At 38.6% G+C, this 17,882-nt stretch overlaps 2 protein-coding genes across 2 annotated transcripts; both read right to left on the bottom strand.

The window, feature by feature from the left end:
- Window positions 1-997: 997 nt before the first annotated feature.
- LOC122741079 (zinc finger protein GLI4-like) lies at window positions 998-1,342 on the bottom strand. Its single transcript, XM_043984159.1, has one exon. The coding sequence runs from the start codon at window positions 1,340-1,342 to the stop codon at window positions 998-1,000; it is 345 nt and encodes a 114-aa protein (XP_043840094.1).
- A 314-nt stretch (window positions 1,343-1,656) lies between these two features.
- Window positions 1,657-12,891, bottom strand: LOC122741074 (zinc finger protein 780A-like). The gene is made up of 5 exons (XM_043984153.1): window positions 12,670-12,891; window positions 11,997-12,091; window positions 7,715-7,841; window positions 6,102-6,197; window positions 1,657-2,877 (listed from the first exon to the last, which is right to left on the bottom strand). The coding sequence occupies exons 2-5, from the start codon at window positions 12,030-12,032 to the stop codon at window positions 1,676-1,678; spliced, it is 1,461 nt and encodes a 486-aa protein (XP_043840088.1). The 5' UTR covers window positions 12,033-12,091; window positions 12,670-12,891; the 3' UTR covers window positions 1,657-1,675.
- Window positions 12,892-17,882: the final 4,991 nt, after the last annotated feature.

Raw genomic sequence — 17,882 nt, 5'->3', positions numbered from 1 at the left:
GAATAACTTCTGATTTCATGCAGAATATCTTTCAACACATTATATTTACTTTTAAATTATAAAAGTATTTTATTATTTCCAGTTACATGTAGAGATAGTGTTAAACATTTGATTTTATAGGATTTTATAAGATTTCTAATTTCAACGTTTTCTCCCTCCCCCCTCCTCATATAGGTTATATAGGTACAATAACATTCAACAAATTTGTGCATTAGTCATGTTATAAGAGAAAAATCAGAGCAAAAGGGAAAAACCTCAAAAAAGAAAAACAACAGCACCAAAACTGAACGAAATAGTATGGTTCAATCTGCACCCATATTCCAGGGTTTTTTTGGTTTTTTTCTGGATTTGGAAAGCATTTTCCATCTTGAGTCCTTTGGAACTATCTTAGACCATTCATTGTATTGCTAAGAAGAATCAAGTCTATCACAGTTGATCAACACATCATGTTGATGATACAGTGTACAGTGTTCTCCTGGTTCTGCTCATCTCACTCATCATCAGTTCATGCAAGTCCTTCCAGGTATCTCTGAAATCCACTTGCTCATCATTGCTTACAGCACAATAGAATTCCATTACATTCATATACTACAACTTGTTCAGCCATTCCCCAATTGGTAGGCAGGCCCTCAATTTCCAATTCCTTGCCACCACAAAAAGAGCAGCTATAAATATTTTTGTACATGTGGGTCCTTTTCCCTTTTTTATGATCTCTTTGGGAAAAAGACCCAATAAACACACATTATATCTAAAAGGTTTTGATCAAGAATTAATTCTCTGTTGCTAAGCTGCGACCTAAATCTGAAAGCCTTCCCAAATTCATTACATTCATAAGGCTTCTCAACAGTTATGAATACTCTGATCTCACATAAAATCTAAATTCCAAAAGAAGCCTTTCCCACATTCCTTACAAACAAATGGTTTTTCTCCAGTATGAATTCTGATGTTGAGTAAGCTGATTCCTCAGTCTGAAAGCTTTTCCACAATAATTTCATTCCTAAGGCTTCTCCCCAGTATGTATTCCCTGATGTTGAATACATTGTTTCTCCAGCCTAAAGGCCTTCCCACATTCATTACATACAAATGGTTTTTCTCCATGATGAATTTTCTGATGTTGAGTAAGCTGTTCACTTGGTCTGAATGCCTCCCCACAATGATTAGATTCATAAGGCTTCTCTTTAGTATGTACTCTCCGGTGTTGAATAAATTTTCTCCATAATCTGAAGGCCATTCCACATTCATTACATTCATACGGTTTCACTCCAGTATGAATTCTCTGATGTAGATTAAGTTCTGAGTTATAGCAGAAGGTCTTCCCACACACTTTACATTCATAAGGCATCTTTCCAGTATGAAATTTCTTGTGTTTATTAAGTGATGGTTTGCTAATGAAGGTCTTTCCACATTCATCACATTAATACGGTTTCTCTCCAGTATGGATTCTCTGATGTTGAGTAAGCTGATACTTCAGTCTGAAATCTTTCCCACAATAATTACATTCATAAGGCTTCTCCCCAGGATGTTTTCCCTGATGTTGTATGTATTATTTCTCCAGACTAAAGGCCTTCCCAGATTCATTACATACAAATTATTTTTCTCCATGATGAATTTTCTGATGCTGAGTAATCTATTCACTTGGTCTGAATGCCTCCCCACAATGATTAGATTCATAAGTCTACTCTCTAGTATGTACTCTCTGGTGTTGAATACATCGTCTCCACGATCTGAAGGCCATTCCACATTCATTACATTTATAAGGCTTCTCATCAGTATGAATTTTCTGATGCATGGTAAGTTTTGTCCTCTGTCTGAAGGCCTTCCCACATTCATTACATTCATAAGGTTTCTCTCCAGTATGAATTCTCTGATGCATGGTAAGTTTTGTCCTCTGTCTAAAGGCCTTCCCACATTCATTACATTCATAAGGTTTCTCTCCAGTATGAATTCTTTTATGTTGAGTAAGTTGCATGATAAGGCGGAAGGCTTTGCCACATTCATCACATTTATAAGGCTTCTCTCCAGTATGAATTCTCTGATGCTGAGTAAGTTGTGTCTTCAGTCTAAAGGCCTTGCCACATTTGTTACATTCAAAAGGTTTCTCTCCAGTATGAATCCTCTGATGTTGCATGAAAGCTGAATTCCAAAAGAAGCCTTTCCCACACTCATTACATACAAATGGTTTTTCTCCATTATGAGTTTTGTGGTGCTGAGTAAACAGTTCGCACAATCTGAAGGCCTGACCACAATGATTACATTTATAAGGCTTCTGTCCAGTGTGTATTCTCTGATGCTGATTTAAGTATTTCTTCACTCTGAAGGTCTTTCCACATTCATCACATTTATATGGCTTCTCTCCAGTATGAATTCTCTGATGCTGATTTAAGTCTGTCTTCACTATGAAGCCCTTTCCACATTCATCACATTTATAAGGCTTCTCTCCAGTATGAATTCTCTGATGATGAGTAAGTTGTGTCTTCAGTCTAAAGGACTTGCCACATTTGTTACATTCATAAGGTTTCTCTCCGGTATGAATACTCTGATGGCGAGGAAGCTCTGCCTTCCGGCTGAAGGCCTTTCCACATTCATCACATTTATAAGGCTTCTCTCCAGTATGAATTCTCTGATGATGAGTAAGTTCTGTCTTCAGTATAAAGGACTTGCCACATTTGTTACATTCATAAGGTTTCTCTCCAGTATGAATTCTCTGATGTCGAGTAAGGTAATACCTCAGTCTAAAAGTTTTGCCACAATGATTACATTCATAAGGCTTCTCCCCAGTATGTATTCCCTGATGTTGCATATATTGGTTCTCCAGCCTAAAGGCCTTCCCACATTCATTATCTTTGTAAGGTTTTTGTCCACTGAATTCTTTGCTCTCTGAAAGGAAGAATAAAGGGCTGGTTAACCCTGTCTTTTTGCCTTTTCCCAAGGTTTTTAGGTGATCACATGTTTTAGAACTATTCTCTAGTCTTCCCACCTGAGAGCTAGTCTCAGTAGTCTTTTAATATGGATTACAGTTTTTCTTATGTGCAAATATTATGACTCATAGTTATCAGAGTTAACTTATTTAAAGGTATTGAATTAAGATGAAATTTTCTAGAGGTATGAATAAGCCCTTATTCTACTGTAAATCAATGACATTTGAATGGAATAAGGAAATGAAAGACTATCCATAAAACAGCTATATACCTTGAAGAGCTTGCAAATACATCCTTACCTTGTGAGATGAAAATGAGAAAGAAACAAAAGAGAAACAATAAGAAGAGTCAATGAATTTATAGAGTGAGGAGAAATAGAAGAGTCATCACATAAGGAGAATAAAGAAGAACTATAAGGAAAAGGGGAGTCATGAAAAAACTGCTGTCACAGATTTCTACTAAAAATCCAACATATCTGCTGTGTAAAGAATTGATTCCAATTTTTAAGGATGAAACCCAATTTCAAAAAGTATCAAGACATACAAGTATTTTTCATTCGAGAAATTATTAATAGTTACTACCTGAAACATACACAAACTCAAGTGATTAAAGGAGTCAAAATGAAACAATCTGGATACATCAACAAATTCTCATCAGATTAGCAAAGATACTTTAAAATGAAAACTATTCATATCGACTAACCCAATGATCCGATTACTAGGTTCATATCCTCAAAATTGTACTGAAACTAAAAAAGATCTCAATGAAAAATGTTTATAGCAGTCGTGTGTGGAACAGGACAATACTTAAAACATACAGGTTCAATGATAGGCCTATGGCTAAACAAATCCTGTCATGAAAACATCATTGTGCCTTTAAAAACATAATTTCAAAGAATAAAGAAAAAGAGGATAATGTATAACATGACAGAATGAAGAAATGTTAATTATGTTATGATTAAATGCTTTAAAAAGTAATAGCAGAGGGGCAGCTAGGTGGCACAGTGGATAGAGGACTGGCCTTGGAGTCGGGAGTACCTGAGTTCAAATCCAGCCTCAGACACTTAATACTTACTAGCTGTGTGACCCTGGGCAAGTCACTTAACCACAATTGCCTCACTAAAAAAAAATTAAAAATTAAAAAGTAATAGCAGGGGCAGTGGACAGAACACCAGCCCTGGAGTCAGCTTCAGACAATCAAGATGTTCTAGCTGTGTGATCCTGGGCAAGTCACTTAACCCCAATTGCCTCAACAACAACAACAAAAAAGTAATAGCAGCAAAGCAATCTAATCATAAAAGCCATACAAAAGAAAATATCAGGAGACTCAGAAGAATAAAGGCCATATTGTTAATATTTTAAGTAATGTGTTTATTTTAAAAGGGAACTGAGGGTAAAGAATACCTGCATAAGATAAAATGATCTTCAAAGAACAAACGAGAAAACCTACCTTGTATTGAGGCAAAGAGTTTCTTTGAGAGTGGAAGTAAATGTGAGTAAAGAGATGTATAAAAAAGAAATTTCTTGGGGTGGCTAGGTGGCACAGTGGATAAAGCACCGGCCCTGGATTCGGGAGTACCTGAGTTCAAATCCGGCCTCAGACACTTGACACTTACTAGCTGTGTGACCCTGGGCAAGTCACTTTACCCCTATTGCCCCGCAAAAAAAAAACCAAAAACCAAAAAACAAAAACCAAACAAACAAACAAAAAAAGAATTTTTTTTTTTTTTTAGTGAGGCAATTGGGGTAAAGTGACTTGCCCAGGGTCACACAGCTAGTAAGTGTTAAGTGTCTGAGGGTGGATTTGAACTCGGGTACTCCCGACTCCAAGGCCAGTGCTCTATCCACTGCGCCACCTAGCTGCCCCTAGAAATTTTTTTTTAAAAAAACGTAGCTCTTTTTAACATGACCTTGTTCAATATTTTGTAAAAACTTAGGGGTGCAGAGCCAAGATGGTGGATAAAAAAAGCAGGGACTTCCCTGAGCTCTCCTCTAAACCCTTCTGCACAACTTTAAATAATGCCTCAAAACAAATTCTGTAGCAGTAGAACCATAAAAGGACAAGGTGAAACAATTTTCCATCCCAAGACAACTTACAAGGTTGGTAGGAAAGGTCTGTTGCGTGATAGTGAGAAAGTAGCACAGTCCAGCGTAAGCTGCATCAGTGCAAACCAACCCCAGGAAAACAGCAGTAGGCCTTGGGAGCAAAGGAATCAGTAGCAATAGCCACTGTTGTTGGAGCTCTCAGCCCACAGATGAGAAGGGGGTCAGAAAACTAGTCAGAATATTACAAGGGTCTCCTTGCTGGCAGTGGGGGCAGGACTCTGTTGCACTGAACTGGAGCATGGCAGTCCCAAGGAAGAGGACTAGCACACTAGAGCTGTTGGCCACAAGGAACCTGGTCACAGTTCCAGGGCATAAAGGAGTACTTATGGTTGCTCACAAACTATTCATTGCATAGTATAGGAGAGTAGCAAATACCTCTCCTCAGAAAATACCACCTTAGAAGAATAAAAACATTACAGGTCCCCAAAATGACCTGTGGAAATAGCTGCACAAAAAATCTAAAGGTTGGGAAAGTGCCCCTGCTCCTCTGGAAGCAGAACCCCAATTTGGCAGAGTTACAAGTCAAGAAACAGACCGGAAAAAACAGAAAAGAAATCTGAAAACCTCATTGTCCTGTCCCCCAAAAAAATCAAGAGAAGAAAAACTGGAAGGGAAAGGGAAGTGATGCAAGAAAACCATGAAAAAAAGTCAACAGCTTGGTAAAGGAGGCACAAAAAAACACTGAAGAAAATAACATTTTAAAAAACAAAATAAGCCAAATAGCAATAGAGGTACGATAATCCAATGAGAAGAATGTCTTGAAAAGTAAAATTGGTCAAATGGAAAAAGAGGCACAAATACTCCTGAAAGAAAAGAACTCTTTAAAAAGTAGAAATGACCCAATGGAAAAAGGTACAAAAGTACACTGAAGAAAATAATTCCATAAAAATTAGAACTGGGCAAGTGGAAGCTAATACCTTTATAAGACATCAAGAACCAATGAAACAAAACCAAAAGAATAAGAAATTAGAAGAAAATGTTAAATATCTCATTGATAACCATTTTGTAAGAACTTTGACCTAAAATGACCAACAGAGCTCTAGTTTAGGACGCATCTGCTTGGTTTTGATGTAGTCACCTGGGCAGCTGCTTCTTGGGATATCTGTCTCTGGCATCCAGAAGGCTTCCTTTCTTTCCATTAGGGAGATGACATCTGGTTTGGAAACTGCAATTCCTGTTCATTGAAAAGGAACAGCATGGAAACCTGTGAATTCTAGCTTAAAATTAAATTATTTAAATACTCCATCCTACCCTCAGCAGAGAGGTATAAGAATGAGAATGCAGAGTATACCTTATTCATCAAAATATGGCACTGGTAGGGGCAGCTAGGTGGCGCAGTGGATAGAGCACCAGCCCTGGATTTAGGAGTACCAGAGTTCAAATTCGGCCTCAGACACTTAACACTTACTAGCTGTGTGACCCTGGGCAAGTCACTTAACCCCAATTGCTTCACTAAAAAAAAACAAAAACAAAAACAAAAAAATATGGCACTGGCTATGTTAGCTGATTTTCTCTGAAATTTTTTTCTCTTTTTTAATCAGGGAGTATCCAATAGGCAGGTTGGAGAGAGCAGCAGCGTTTTTCTTAGGTGGAAGGGAGGGAAGGAAAACTGACATCAACTCAAACATCCATGAAATTTAATAAAAGAATACAAAGTTAACTTATGTATGCTCTTTTTTGGGGACAAAATAGTAGGCATACTGGAAGATTTCAAGGATGGTACAACTGACCACTGAAGGATAGTCTATATTATGTGAGAATGGGTTACAGGGTAGGCCTTGGGAAAAAGAGAACACTGCACACACTCCCAGCTTAGACAATGGGAACACTTTGAATATAAGATGATACCTCCACTAGGAATAAGCAAAAAATCATGGTTTTGAAGCAACACTGTGAATGAGATTTTCCCCACCCCTTAGATATAAGTGATTTAACTGTGATAATAATCAGTATAATATGAGATAAATGGTGATTCAATCTGTTTAAGTATTCTCTAGATATGCAAATTGTTTCTCTCTGTGCCTATTTCAGTCTTGTCCTTCTATGGACCATAGCCAATGTTCTTTGACTATTTCAGCTGTTCAATATGGGTTATGTGACAGCTTTGTTGTGATGTCCCTTGGTCTACTGTGGCAAACCAGAAGACTAAACACAGTATCTTATAAGCTGAAGAAAGCAATCAGCATTGAGACTCATGACAATGTTACCATAGAAAGATAATGTTTATAACATTGTTAGGCTGTGTCCCATTTGTGTAGAACTGGCAAGCCACCAGCCAAGATGAGGCACCCTTCAAGCTCATGTTTATGGTTAAATGTATTCTTTTTCTGTACCATCAGCAATATGCTCTAAAAGAGTTGGTCCTATAAAGGGTTAGGGTGTATTGCTTTCAAGAATTCATAGCAGGGTATAACTACAATCTCCCGGTACTGGTCAGGGTCTTTGGGTCCCAGACCTAAGACCAGCTTTATTGTGAGACAGGTACCCTCTCTCAATAAACCTATTTTCTATGGCTTGAAGACTTTGCTGTTTCTTTACTTTGTTGGACTTAGCAGTTTTCAGGACAACAGAGAAGGTCTAGGACAACAAAAAATCAATAACTCAGTTTCCATTCATACTAAGCAAAGACAGCTGAAATCTTGAATGTCTCCACAATATACATCAAGACTCCAAAGGGAGAGCTGTTCTTACCCAAAGAGACCAGGTTGCTATAGTTCTCCATCATCACATCCCTGTACAACTTTTTCTGAGACAGGTTCAAAAGTGCCCACTCCTCCTGCGTGAATTCCACAGCCACATCCTGGAATGTCACTGATTCCTGAAACACCAAAATGTTTGGGTTACCCAGGGTTAGCTCTGACTGTTCCAAGTCTGAATGTCAAGTTCTTGACTCTATGGATTATTTCATTCATTTATGTGAAACATAGTACAGTGCCTGGTACTGTGCAAACAGCAGGCATTTAAGAATTACTTTCCTGTTAGACTGTAAGCTCCTTGAGAGCAGGGGCTATCTGTGCCTTCCTTTGTACCCTCAGCATTCAACACAATGCCTGGCACACAGCATGATGCTTAAATAATGCCTGTTGTTTTAGTGGTTCAAATTATATCAGTTTTACAACCTGTACCTATGGCTCCTACCTTTGCACTCTGAGCTCAGGCAGTAGTATGCCTAATCTTTTTCTATGTGCTGAAATGAAACAGTGAAACATCGCTATCATGTGGCCCTAAGACTTCTCTTGCAGGCTAAACGTTCTCAGATCCTTTGACCAATCAGCATGACCTCTTCACCACTGATGTAGGTGCCCTCCTCTCTTTTGAAAAAAAATTATTTTTCCCAATTACAAGTAAAAACAACTATTAAGGGAATTCCAGTGCCAAGATGGCAGAGTGAAGAAGAATCTCCCTAAAGCTCTCCTGAATTTCCCTAAAAACAACATTTTAAAAAAGCCAAGGGGGGCAGGGGCAGCTAGGTGGTGCAGTGGATAGAGCACCCTGGATTCAGGAGGACCTGAGTTCAAATCCGGTCTCAGACACTTGACACTTACTAGCTGTGTGACCCTAGGCAAGTCAGTTAACCCCCATTGCCCTGCAAAAACAAAACAAAAACAGAAACAAACAAACAAAAAAGCCAAGGAACCAATTTAGGACCAGGGAAGCAGTTTACCAGCAAAGCAGGAAAGGTTTGTCTCACTGGGTTTGGAGTGTAGGCGCTGAGGTGCAGTTAAGGGCAACAGCAAGGCACTGAGCCCCAGCACAAGAACCTTGGAACAGTGAAGGAGCAGAGCCCAACTCTTACATAAAAACACAAAGTCAAAAAATACATAGAAAAGATGACTAAAAAACAAAATAATAATGACAACAACAAAAAAAGGACTCTAGACTTATTCAGGTGACAGGGAAGATCAGGGCACAAATGTTGAAGACGACAACAGTGTCAAAATGGCAACATGTTAAGCATCAAAGAAAAATATAAATGGGCCTAAGTTCCAAAAATTTCTTCTGGAAGAGCTTTAAAAAAGTTTTAGAAAACATGTAAGAGATGTAGAAGAAAAATTGGGAAAAGAATTTGGCCTGATGCAAGAGAATCATGAAAAAAAGAGTCAACGCCTTGGTAAAAGAAACACAAAAGAATGAAAAAGACAAACAAAAATTCACAGAACAAAATAACTCCTTTAAAAATAGGACTGGGGGGGCAGCTAGGTGGCACAGGCCCTGAACTCAGGAGTATCTGAGTTCAAATCTGGCCTCAGACACTTAACACTTACTAGCTGTGTGACCCTGGGCAAGTCACTTAACCCCAAATGCCTCACTTAAAAAAAAAAAAGAACTGGGTTTCGCCACTGTTCTGCTGTATATTCTATAGAGTCAGAAAAAATGAAAATAAAAAAATGAAAATAAAATTCATCTGGAAGAACAAAAGATCAAGAATATCACAGGAATCAATGAAAAAAGTGAAGGAAGGTAGCCAAGTTGTAACAGATGTCAAACTATATTGTTAAAGCAGCAATTATTAAATAATTTGGTACTGGCTAAAAAATAGAGTTCAGGATCAATGGAATAGGTTAGATACATGAGACATCATAGTAAATGACCATAGTAATCTAGTGTTTGATCAATCAAAATATCTAAGCTTTTAGGACAAAAACTCTCTTTTTGACAAAAACTGATAGGAAAACTAGAAAACCGCATGGAAGAAACTAGTTACACCTCAAAACCATACACCAAAGTTAGAAATGGGTACATGATTTATACATAAAGGTTGATGCCATCAGCAAATTAGGAAATCAGGGAATAGTTTACGTATCAGATCTATGGAGAAGGAAAGAATTTAAGACCAAACAAGATATAGGGAGGTTGGAAAACTGGGACATTAATGCATTGTTAGTGGAGTTGTGAATGATCTGACCATTCTGAAGAGTAATTTGGAACTATGCCCAAAGGGCTATAAAACTGTTCCTGCAATACCACCACGAGGTCTGCATTCCAAAAAGGGAAAATGACGTATTTGTATAAAAATAATGATAGCAGCATTTTTTGTGGTAGCTAACAATTGGAAATCAAGGGGATGCACATCAATAAGGAAATGGGTGAACAAGTTATGGCATATGATTGTCAAGGAATATTATGGTGCTATAAGAAATGACAAGTAGGATGATTTCAGAAAAACACAGAAAGACATACACTACCTGATACAATGTGAAACAAGGAGAACACTGTACATAGTAACAGTAATATAGTGTACTGAAGAATTATGAATGACTTGGCTATTGACTATTTTGGGGCTCTCCATCCCACTACAAAGATCATCATTCTCCATTGGAGAAAACTAAAGCCAAGTAAGAGTTTAGCTGTTTAGCCTTCTCATCCACCCCTATTCATAGTAATCACCAAGCTTTTGCTTGCCTCATCACTTGCTTGTCTCCAAACCAGGTCTCTTTGGTTGTGTTTTTTTTAATATATATGAATAGTATTGCCACACCCCTAATTACATAAAAAGATAGTTTTCAACAAATATTTTTTCTGAGATTTGGGGTTTCAAATGTTTCTCCTTCCTTCCCTCCCCTTTCTTCACCAAGATAGCAAGAAATCTAAAAGACATGATACATCTTAAACATATTTCCACATTAGTCATGTTGTGAAAGAAACAGAGCAAAAGAAAAAAAAAACCATGGAAAAAAAAAAACAACCACAAAGTGAAAATACTATGCTTCGATATGCATTCAGACTCTATCAGTTCTTTCCCTGGATGTGGAGAGCATTTTCCATCATGAATCCTTTGGAATTGCCTTGGATCACTGTATTGTTAAGAAGAGCTAAGTCTACCATAATTGATCATCACACAATGTTAGTGTTACTATGTACAATGTTCTCCTGGTTCTGCTCACTTCATTCAGCATCACTTCATGTGTCTTTCCAGGTTTTTCTGAGATCCATCTTGCTCATCATTTCTTATAGCACAATTGTATCCCATTACATTCATATACCACAACTTGTTCAGCCATTCCCCAATTGATGGCATTCCCTCAGTTTCCAATTCTTTGCCATCACAAAAAGAGCAGGGATAAATATTTTTGTACATGTAGGTTCTTTCCCCTTTTTTATTATCCCTTTGGGATACAGACCTAGTAGTGGTACTGTTGGATCACAGGGGGTGTACAGTTTTACTGCCCTTTGGGCACAGTTCCAATTTGTTCTCCAGAATGGCTAAATCAGTTCACAACTCCAACAATAATGTAGTGATATTCCAATTTTCCCACAACTTCCCCAACTTTTAACATTTTCCATTTATGTCATATTAGCCAATCTGATAGGTGGTAAAGGTAACACAGAGTTGTTTTAATTTGCATTTGTCTAATCAAGTCACTTAGAATATTTTTTCATGATTATAGCTTTAATTTAATACTCAGATTAGCTAAAAGAGGGGTGTCAGAAACATCTGGAAAAACTTGTATGAATTGAGGCAAAGAAAACTGAGCAGAATCAGAACATTCTGTACAATGACAGCAATACTGTAACAGGGAACAGTTGTGAAAGACTTAACCACTCTGATCCAGACAAAGATCCATGAAAACTCCAAAAGATTCATGATGAAAAATGAAGAGAACTGAGGAACTCTTCCTGCAGATTAAAGCATTTTTTTTCACTTTGCAACATGGCTAATATGGAAATGTTTTGCATGACTTCCCATGCATTATGTGGACCCTATTGCTTGCATTCTCAGTGGGTGGTGGAGGGGCTGGAGGGAAGGAAAAAATTTGGAACCCCCAAATTGTTAAATGTCTTAAAAATCAAAGTAAAGGTAAGGTAATTTCTTTGTAAAGGGAGGATAAATAGGTGACTTCTGTATTATCTTTTAACTCTAAATAGATGATTCTGTGATGCCCACAGTTTCTAGGGTTGTCTTCCAAAAAGAAATGTATCCAATGGTCTTCAAAGTGACAGATAACTCAAGAAAGCAGCAGTCCCCACTCACCCTTCCAGGCCTGGTTGTCAGGAGCACAGGAGCCATTCCCTTGCGCAGTGAAAGCACCTACTGGGGAAGAGCAGAGGCCACAAGAGGCCAAGGTTCTGGAGCAGAAAGGAAAATCATGAGAAGCCCAGGTCAAGTTCTGTGTCCCTACTCAGAGGCTAGAAATTCTCACTTCTGGGGGGGGGGGCGGGAAGGAGCAGCAGGAAACACTCCTTTCTCTGCTGGAGGTTCGTGGTCTTTGGGAGACCATCCCCTTAGAGAGAAACCAGGAGGACAGACAGACAGAGGGCCCTGATGGCTCGGCCAGCAGAGGAGGCTTCCTGGAAGAAGTGGTACCCAGGAGGCGATCTGCAGCGAGAGGAGGATGCTGCGAGGGAGGGACAAGGCGACAGGGAAGTCTGGGCACCGACACAGAGGTGACACTTTCAGGAAAGGGAGCGCCCGGGTCACCAGCAGCATCAGAGGAGGCTTCCCGGAGGAGGTGACAGCCAGGAGGATGCGGGGAGGAGAGGTCCAAGTGAAAGCGGGGCCAGGACCAGACGTGGAGCAGGAATGGATGAAGGACTGAGGCCTGACTGGGCTCTGGAGTCCAGGGCCTTGGGAGGCTGGATTGGAATCCGGCTCCGCCTCCACAGCCCGCCGGCCCGCCCCCACCCCTGGGCCGCCCTCTGCTTACCGCGGGCGCCTTAAGCGCTTCCTTCCTCTGTGGGACGCTCCCCCGTTATTCCCGTGCTCCCCAATGAGACCCCGATGCTCCGACCCCGCCGCACCCCGCAGCCAGCCTCCAGGTGCGGGGGCGTCACTATTGGATCCAGTTGACTCTGCTCCCACGTGGAGATGAAAATAACACAGGTAAGCACGGAAGAGACTGAAATAGGTAAAGCGGAAGTGATGTAAAGGCCGGTCCATACTCTTTAGGAAAAGCTCCCCAGGTGAACAAGGCCTTCTGGGAATCGTGGTCCGGAGGCTTCTGCTACTGCTGCGCATGCTATGAATTTGGTGCCTCTGGAGCCTGGATTGTAGGCCTGCCCCGCCCCTCAGGGCCTCGTCTGGCTTGGAGCCCCGCCCCTCCCTAGCAGCTTGGTGGCCCACTGGATAGAGCACTGGCCCTAGATTCTGGAGGACCTAAGTTCAAACCCAGCCTCAGACAATTGACACTTACTAGGTGTGTGACCCTGGGCAAGTCACTTAACCCTCATCGCCCCACAAAAACAAAAATAAAAGAAGATAACAGAATCAGGAAATTGTAGGTGCCTTGTTGTTTAGGCTTGTTCCATTCTTCCTCTTTCCATTTGTGGTTTTCTTGGCAAAGATCCTCCAATCATTATACATTTCCTTCTTTAGCTCATTTTAGAGGTGAAAAAGTTGATTCTTTTTTTTTTTTTTTTTGGTGAGGCAATTGGGGTTAAGTGACTTGCCCAGGGTCACACAGCTAGTAAGTGTCAAGTGTCTGAGGCCGGATTTGAGCTCAGGCCCTCCTGAATCCAAGGCCAGTGCTTTATCCACTGCGCCACCTAGCTGCCCCAAGAAGTTGATTCTTAAACAAGTTTAAATGACATTTTCAGGGTCACAAAGATAGTAAGTGTTGGAGGCCAAATGTGTGCTGAAGTCCTGCTGACTCCACTCTGAGTTGTTCTCATAGACTCAGTGAATTATTATCTGACAAAATATTATGTTGTATTTTCAAATGTTATAGATATGTTTATTTTTATGTTGCCTCTCTCCACACACATGTTCTTCTCCCTTTCTTATGCAAAGAATCATGCCTTCTAACAAAGAATAAAAAGGGAAAAAAACAGTTCAGCAAATCTAACTGTAATGATTGGAATGACGCCACCTGCTGGAGACTTACTGTAGAAAAACTCTGCCATGAAGTGAAGGTCTCTGAAGGCAAGACCATGACTCTTTTCTTTGGCTTCAGGAAGTAACGTTTGCTTGTGGGAGGAAGAAGGTGGAGGCTGGCACTCTGACTCATGCTCCTTCCTGTGGACTCTGGCGGAGAGTGGAGCTAGAAATATGCTCTCCCTTTGATGGATAGATGAATCTAGGCCTTTCTCTCTCTCTTTACCAAATTCTTATTCTCCTTAATAAATGCTTAAAAGTCTAACCCTTGATAAAGCTTATAATTTATTGGCGACCACTCATTAGATATTTTAGACAGACTAGCAAGAATTTTAGCCTTAACATAACTAACACATTTATTGACTCAAACAGTGTAAGTCATATTCCACAAAAAAAACCCAAACCCTACCACTTCTGCAAAAAAGGAAAGAGGAAAAATTCAGAAAGAAGGGAGGGGGTATCTATCTTTTCTTGTTCTCAGATATTGTTATTTTGAAAATCAAAGAGGCTAGATTTATTGCATATGATACCTATTGCTTGAGGAGAAAATAATCCTGGGAAAATTAAAAGGTAGTCAGATATAAAATATGTATTATGTTAAATGTGTTTCATGTCACAACCTCATAATTTTACCATGTATTTTTATTTTCAGCATGATAGGGGGGGAATTACTGAAAATGTCTTCTCACTTCTGACATCCTTTTCTGATGCATGACTGTCACTCAACTGGAAATTATAGAATGCAAGAGTTTACTTCCCTCTTAAATGATAGACATGTATTGCTTTATTGTTTCCCTAGGTCAGAGAAAATATTTTTTTTAAATTGTGGGGTGTTTTTTAATCTGTTATATGATTTAACCTGCAAAAAAGGGAAAACCTATAATTACTTTGCTACATTTAGCAATTCTTCTAAGTAAACTTGCATCATTTGTCCCCTTCATTTCTCTGAAAGAATGATTCACATGTTTTTCCCCTTATAAACTTTTCCTAATATAATTTAGGTATATTTCATTGCTGGAGGTATGTTTGGCTATATACTGTAAAGATATCAGCAATGTGATTTTTCATTTAGGTGGAAAAAAAATTATATTAAAATTTTTTTTCTCTTCAGAATGTAAAATTTTACACACATTGGCCTTAGACTGATTTTAAGTATTCTGAAGGAAAAGTGCTTAAGCTATAATTTTGATATTATCATGTATATTCATGATAAGCTGATCAAAATCTGCTCATCTTTGAAAATATATTTTAATATCAAAGCAAAGGATAGGAGAATGTATGTTATGGAATTTTTTACTTTTAAACCAAACTGCAAAAATAAACAAACAATCTAACTGTACTCTAGATTTTGAGAAAGCCCATTTGAAGTGGTTCAGAGGAAAGGTTTAGAGGTATAGTCCCATGGAGTAAAATGCTTTAGGGTGAAGTCAGCCAAAAAGGAATGAGAGAAGCTCAGCAATGAAATGTTAAAGAGAGAAAGAAAAAATTCCAACCAAGAAGAAAAATGAATTTTATCTGGACAGACCAAAGTGTATCCATGGCAAAGTCACCAACCAAGTTACAATAAAGAAGAAAGAAAGAAAGAAAGAAAGAAAGAAAGAAAGAAAGAAAGAAAGAAAGAAAGAAAGAAAGAAAGAAAGAAAGAAAGAAAGAAAGAAAGAGGAAGGAAGAAAAAAAGAAAGAAAGGGGAAAGAAGGAAGGAGGAATGAAAGGGAAGGAAAAAAGAAGGAAGAAGAAAAGGAAGAAAGGAAGAGAGAGAAAGGAAGGTAGAAAGGAAGAAAGAAGTGCAGGAAGGAAAAAGGAAAGAAAGGAAAGAAAAACAAAGGAAGGAAGGAAGGAAGGAAGGAAGGAAGGAAGGAAGGAAGGAAGGAAGGAAGGAAGGAAGGAAGGAAGGAAGGAAGGAAGGAAGGTAGAAAGGAAGAAAGGAAGGAAGGCAAAGACAAGAAAAGCAAGACCAGATAAGAAGGAATCAATATATGAGTCTTGTATGGTCCTAGAAACATTTTATTAGGGATGTTAAAATTCAGAATAAGCTGAGACTCATAATGAAGACTGAGGATGCCCAAAATAGATTGCTTTTGTTAATGTTCAGTCATGTTGGGAGAAAAAAGGAAGATCAAAGAACAGAAAGGTTGTTAACTGACAACACAGTGAAGATCTCAACTTTTATTTTATTTTGTTTTCTCTCTAAAGGAGAGTGACATCTGTACTTGAAACTTCAGAACAGAAATGATTCACAGTGAATGCCCAAGAAAAGTAAGGAGACAGTAAAGGGGCATCCAACTGCCCTTGATTAATTCAAGTGATTTGGTACAGATGAACTACAGGTGTGATTACATATTTACTGTCAGAGATATTCAAAAGATCATGGAAAGTGAGAAAAGTACCACAAAACTGAAGAAATGCAAATGCTTCCCCATATTTCCTAAAAGCTAAGAGAACAGAGTCTACAAGCTATTTATTTATTGCCAATCAACTTCATTTTGATTCTTGAGAAAATTCTAGAATGCATCATTAAAGAGGTGGGTACAAGCCATGCAGAAAGGAAAGGAATGAATAAAAGGAGGCACCATGGCTTCAACAAGAATAGTTCATGCTGGATTAAAGTCATTTCTTTTCTTTTTTTTTTTTTTAAACAAGATTGCTAAGCAAACAGATAGGAAGAATGCTAAGGATGTAGCAGATTCCAGAGCTCCCGGGTCAAGAAGACAATATTGCAAGCAGCCAGAAAGAAAACCTTCAAATATCATGGAGTCACAGTTAGGATCACACAAAATGTAGCAGCTTCCATATTAAAAGAGCAGAGGGCTTGGAATATGATTCCAGAAGGCAAAGAAGCTAGGATTCCAATCAAGAATAAACCATTGAGCAAAACTGACGATAATTCTTGGGCAGGAGGTAGGAGAGAAAAAGAGAGAAGGGGTGAACATATAATGAGTAAAATTGAAAATTGATTCTAATTCTATGTTTAAGGATTAGTCGAGCTAGATTTAATGCTCCCCTCTGCTGTAAGTTTTACTCAGTTAAACTCAAGTCACCTTGAGGTTAAAAAAGAATTTTATTATTTTGATTCAGGTAACCCCAGGTCATTTGTCTCACAGTTCTTGTATGGTAACTTGTATCTCCAACCTCCCAACTTCATCCATGACCCACATCCCAGAGAAACTTGCCTAAGGGTCAAGCTTTCGTCTTGTAATTACCTCCACCTTCATTTTTTTAAAATTATTTATTTTTTTTCTCAATTACCTACAAAGATATTTTTTGAGTTTCAAATTTTTCTCCCACCCTTCCTTTCCTCTCTACTCCTGAAGCCAGGAAGCAATTTGATATATATTATATATTACAATCATGTTGAACACATTTCCACAGTAATCAAAACAAAAGGAAAGAAAAACACAAGAAAAAATAAACAAGAACAATAACAAAAAAGCAACAACAAAAGTGAAAATAGTATGCTTCAGTCTACATTCAGACTCCATAGTTCTTTTTCTGAATGTGGAGAGCATTTTCCACCATAAGTCTTTTGGCATTGTCTAGGATCATTGCATTGCTGAGAAGAGCCAAGTCCATCACAGTTGATCATCACAAAATGTTGTTGATACTGTGTACAATGTTCTCTTGGTTCTGCTCATTTCACTCAGCATCAATTCACGTAAATCTTTCCAGGTTTTTCTGGAACACAATAGTATTCCATTACATTCATGTAACACAGCTTGTTCAGCCATTCCCCAACTGATGGTCATCCCCTCAATTTCCAATTCTTTGCTACCACAAAAAACCAGCTATAAATATTTTTGTACAAGTGGGTTCCTTTTCCTTTCCCATGATCTCTGTTACCTCCACCTTTGAAACCCTACCCATCACTTACTTTCCAGAGCAACTTAATTAACCTGAATAGTCAAATCTTAACACCCATATCTGAGAACTTTTGTATTGTTACTCAAATCACATGTCTTGGCTGTGGCTAAGGGGATTTCAGAAGTGGAGATTCAAATTATATAATTTCAATTCTGACTATGTCATCAAAAGCCAATCAGAAGACATATC

The sequence above is a fragment of the Dromiciops gliroides genome, chromosome 2 (assembly GCF_019393635.1).
Source record: "Dromiciops gliroides isolate mDroGli1 chromosome 2, mDroGli1.pri, whole genome shotgun sequence".
Classification (NCBI taxonomy): Eukaryota; Metazoa; Chordata; class Mammalia; order Microbiotheria; family Microbiotheriidae; genus Dromiciops; species Dromiciops gliroides.
Note: the sequence above shows the minus strand (reverse complement) of the source record. Positions and strands in the feature narration are given on the sequence as shown.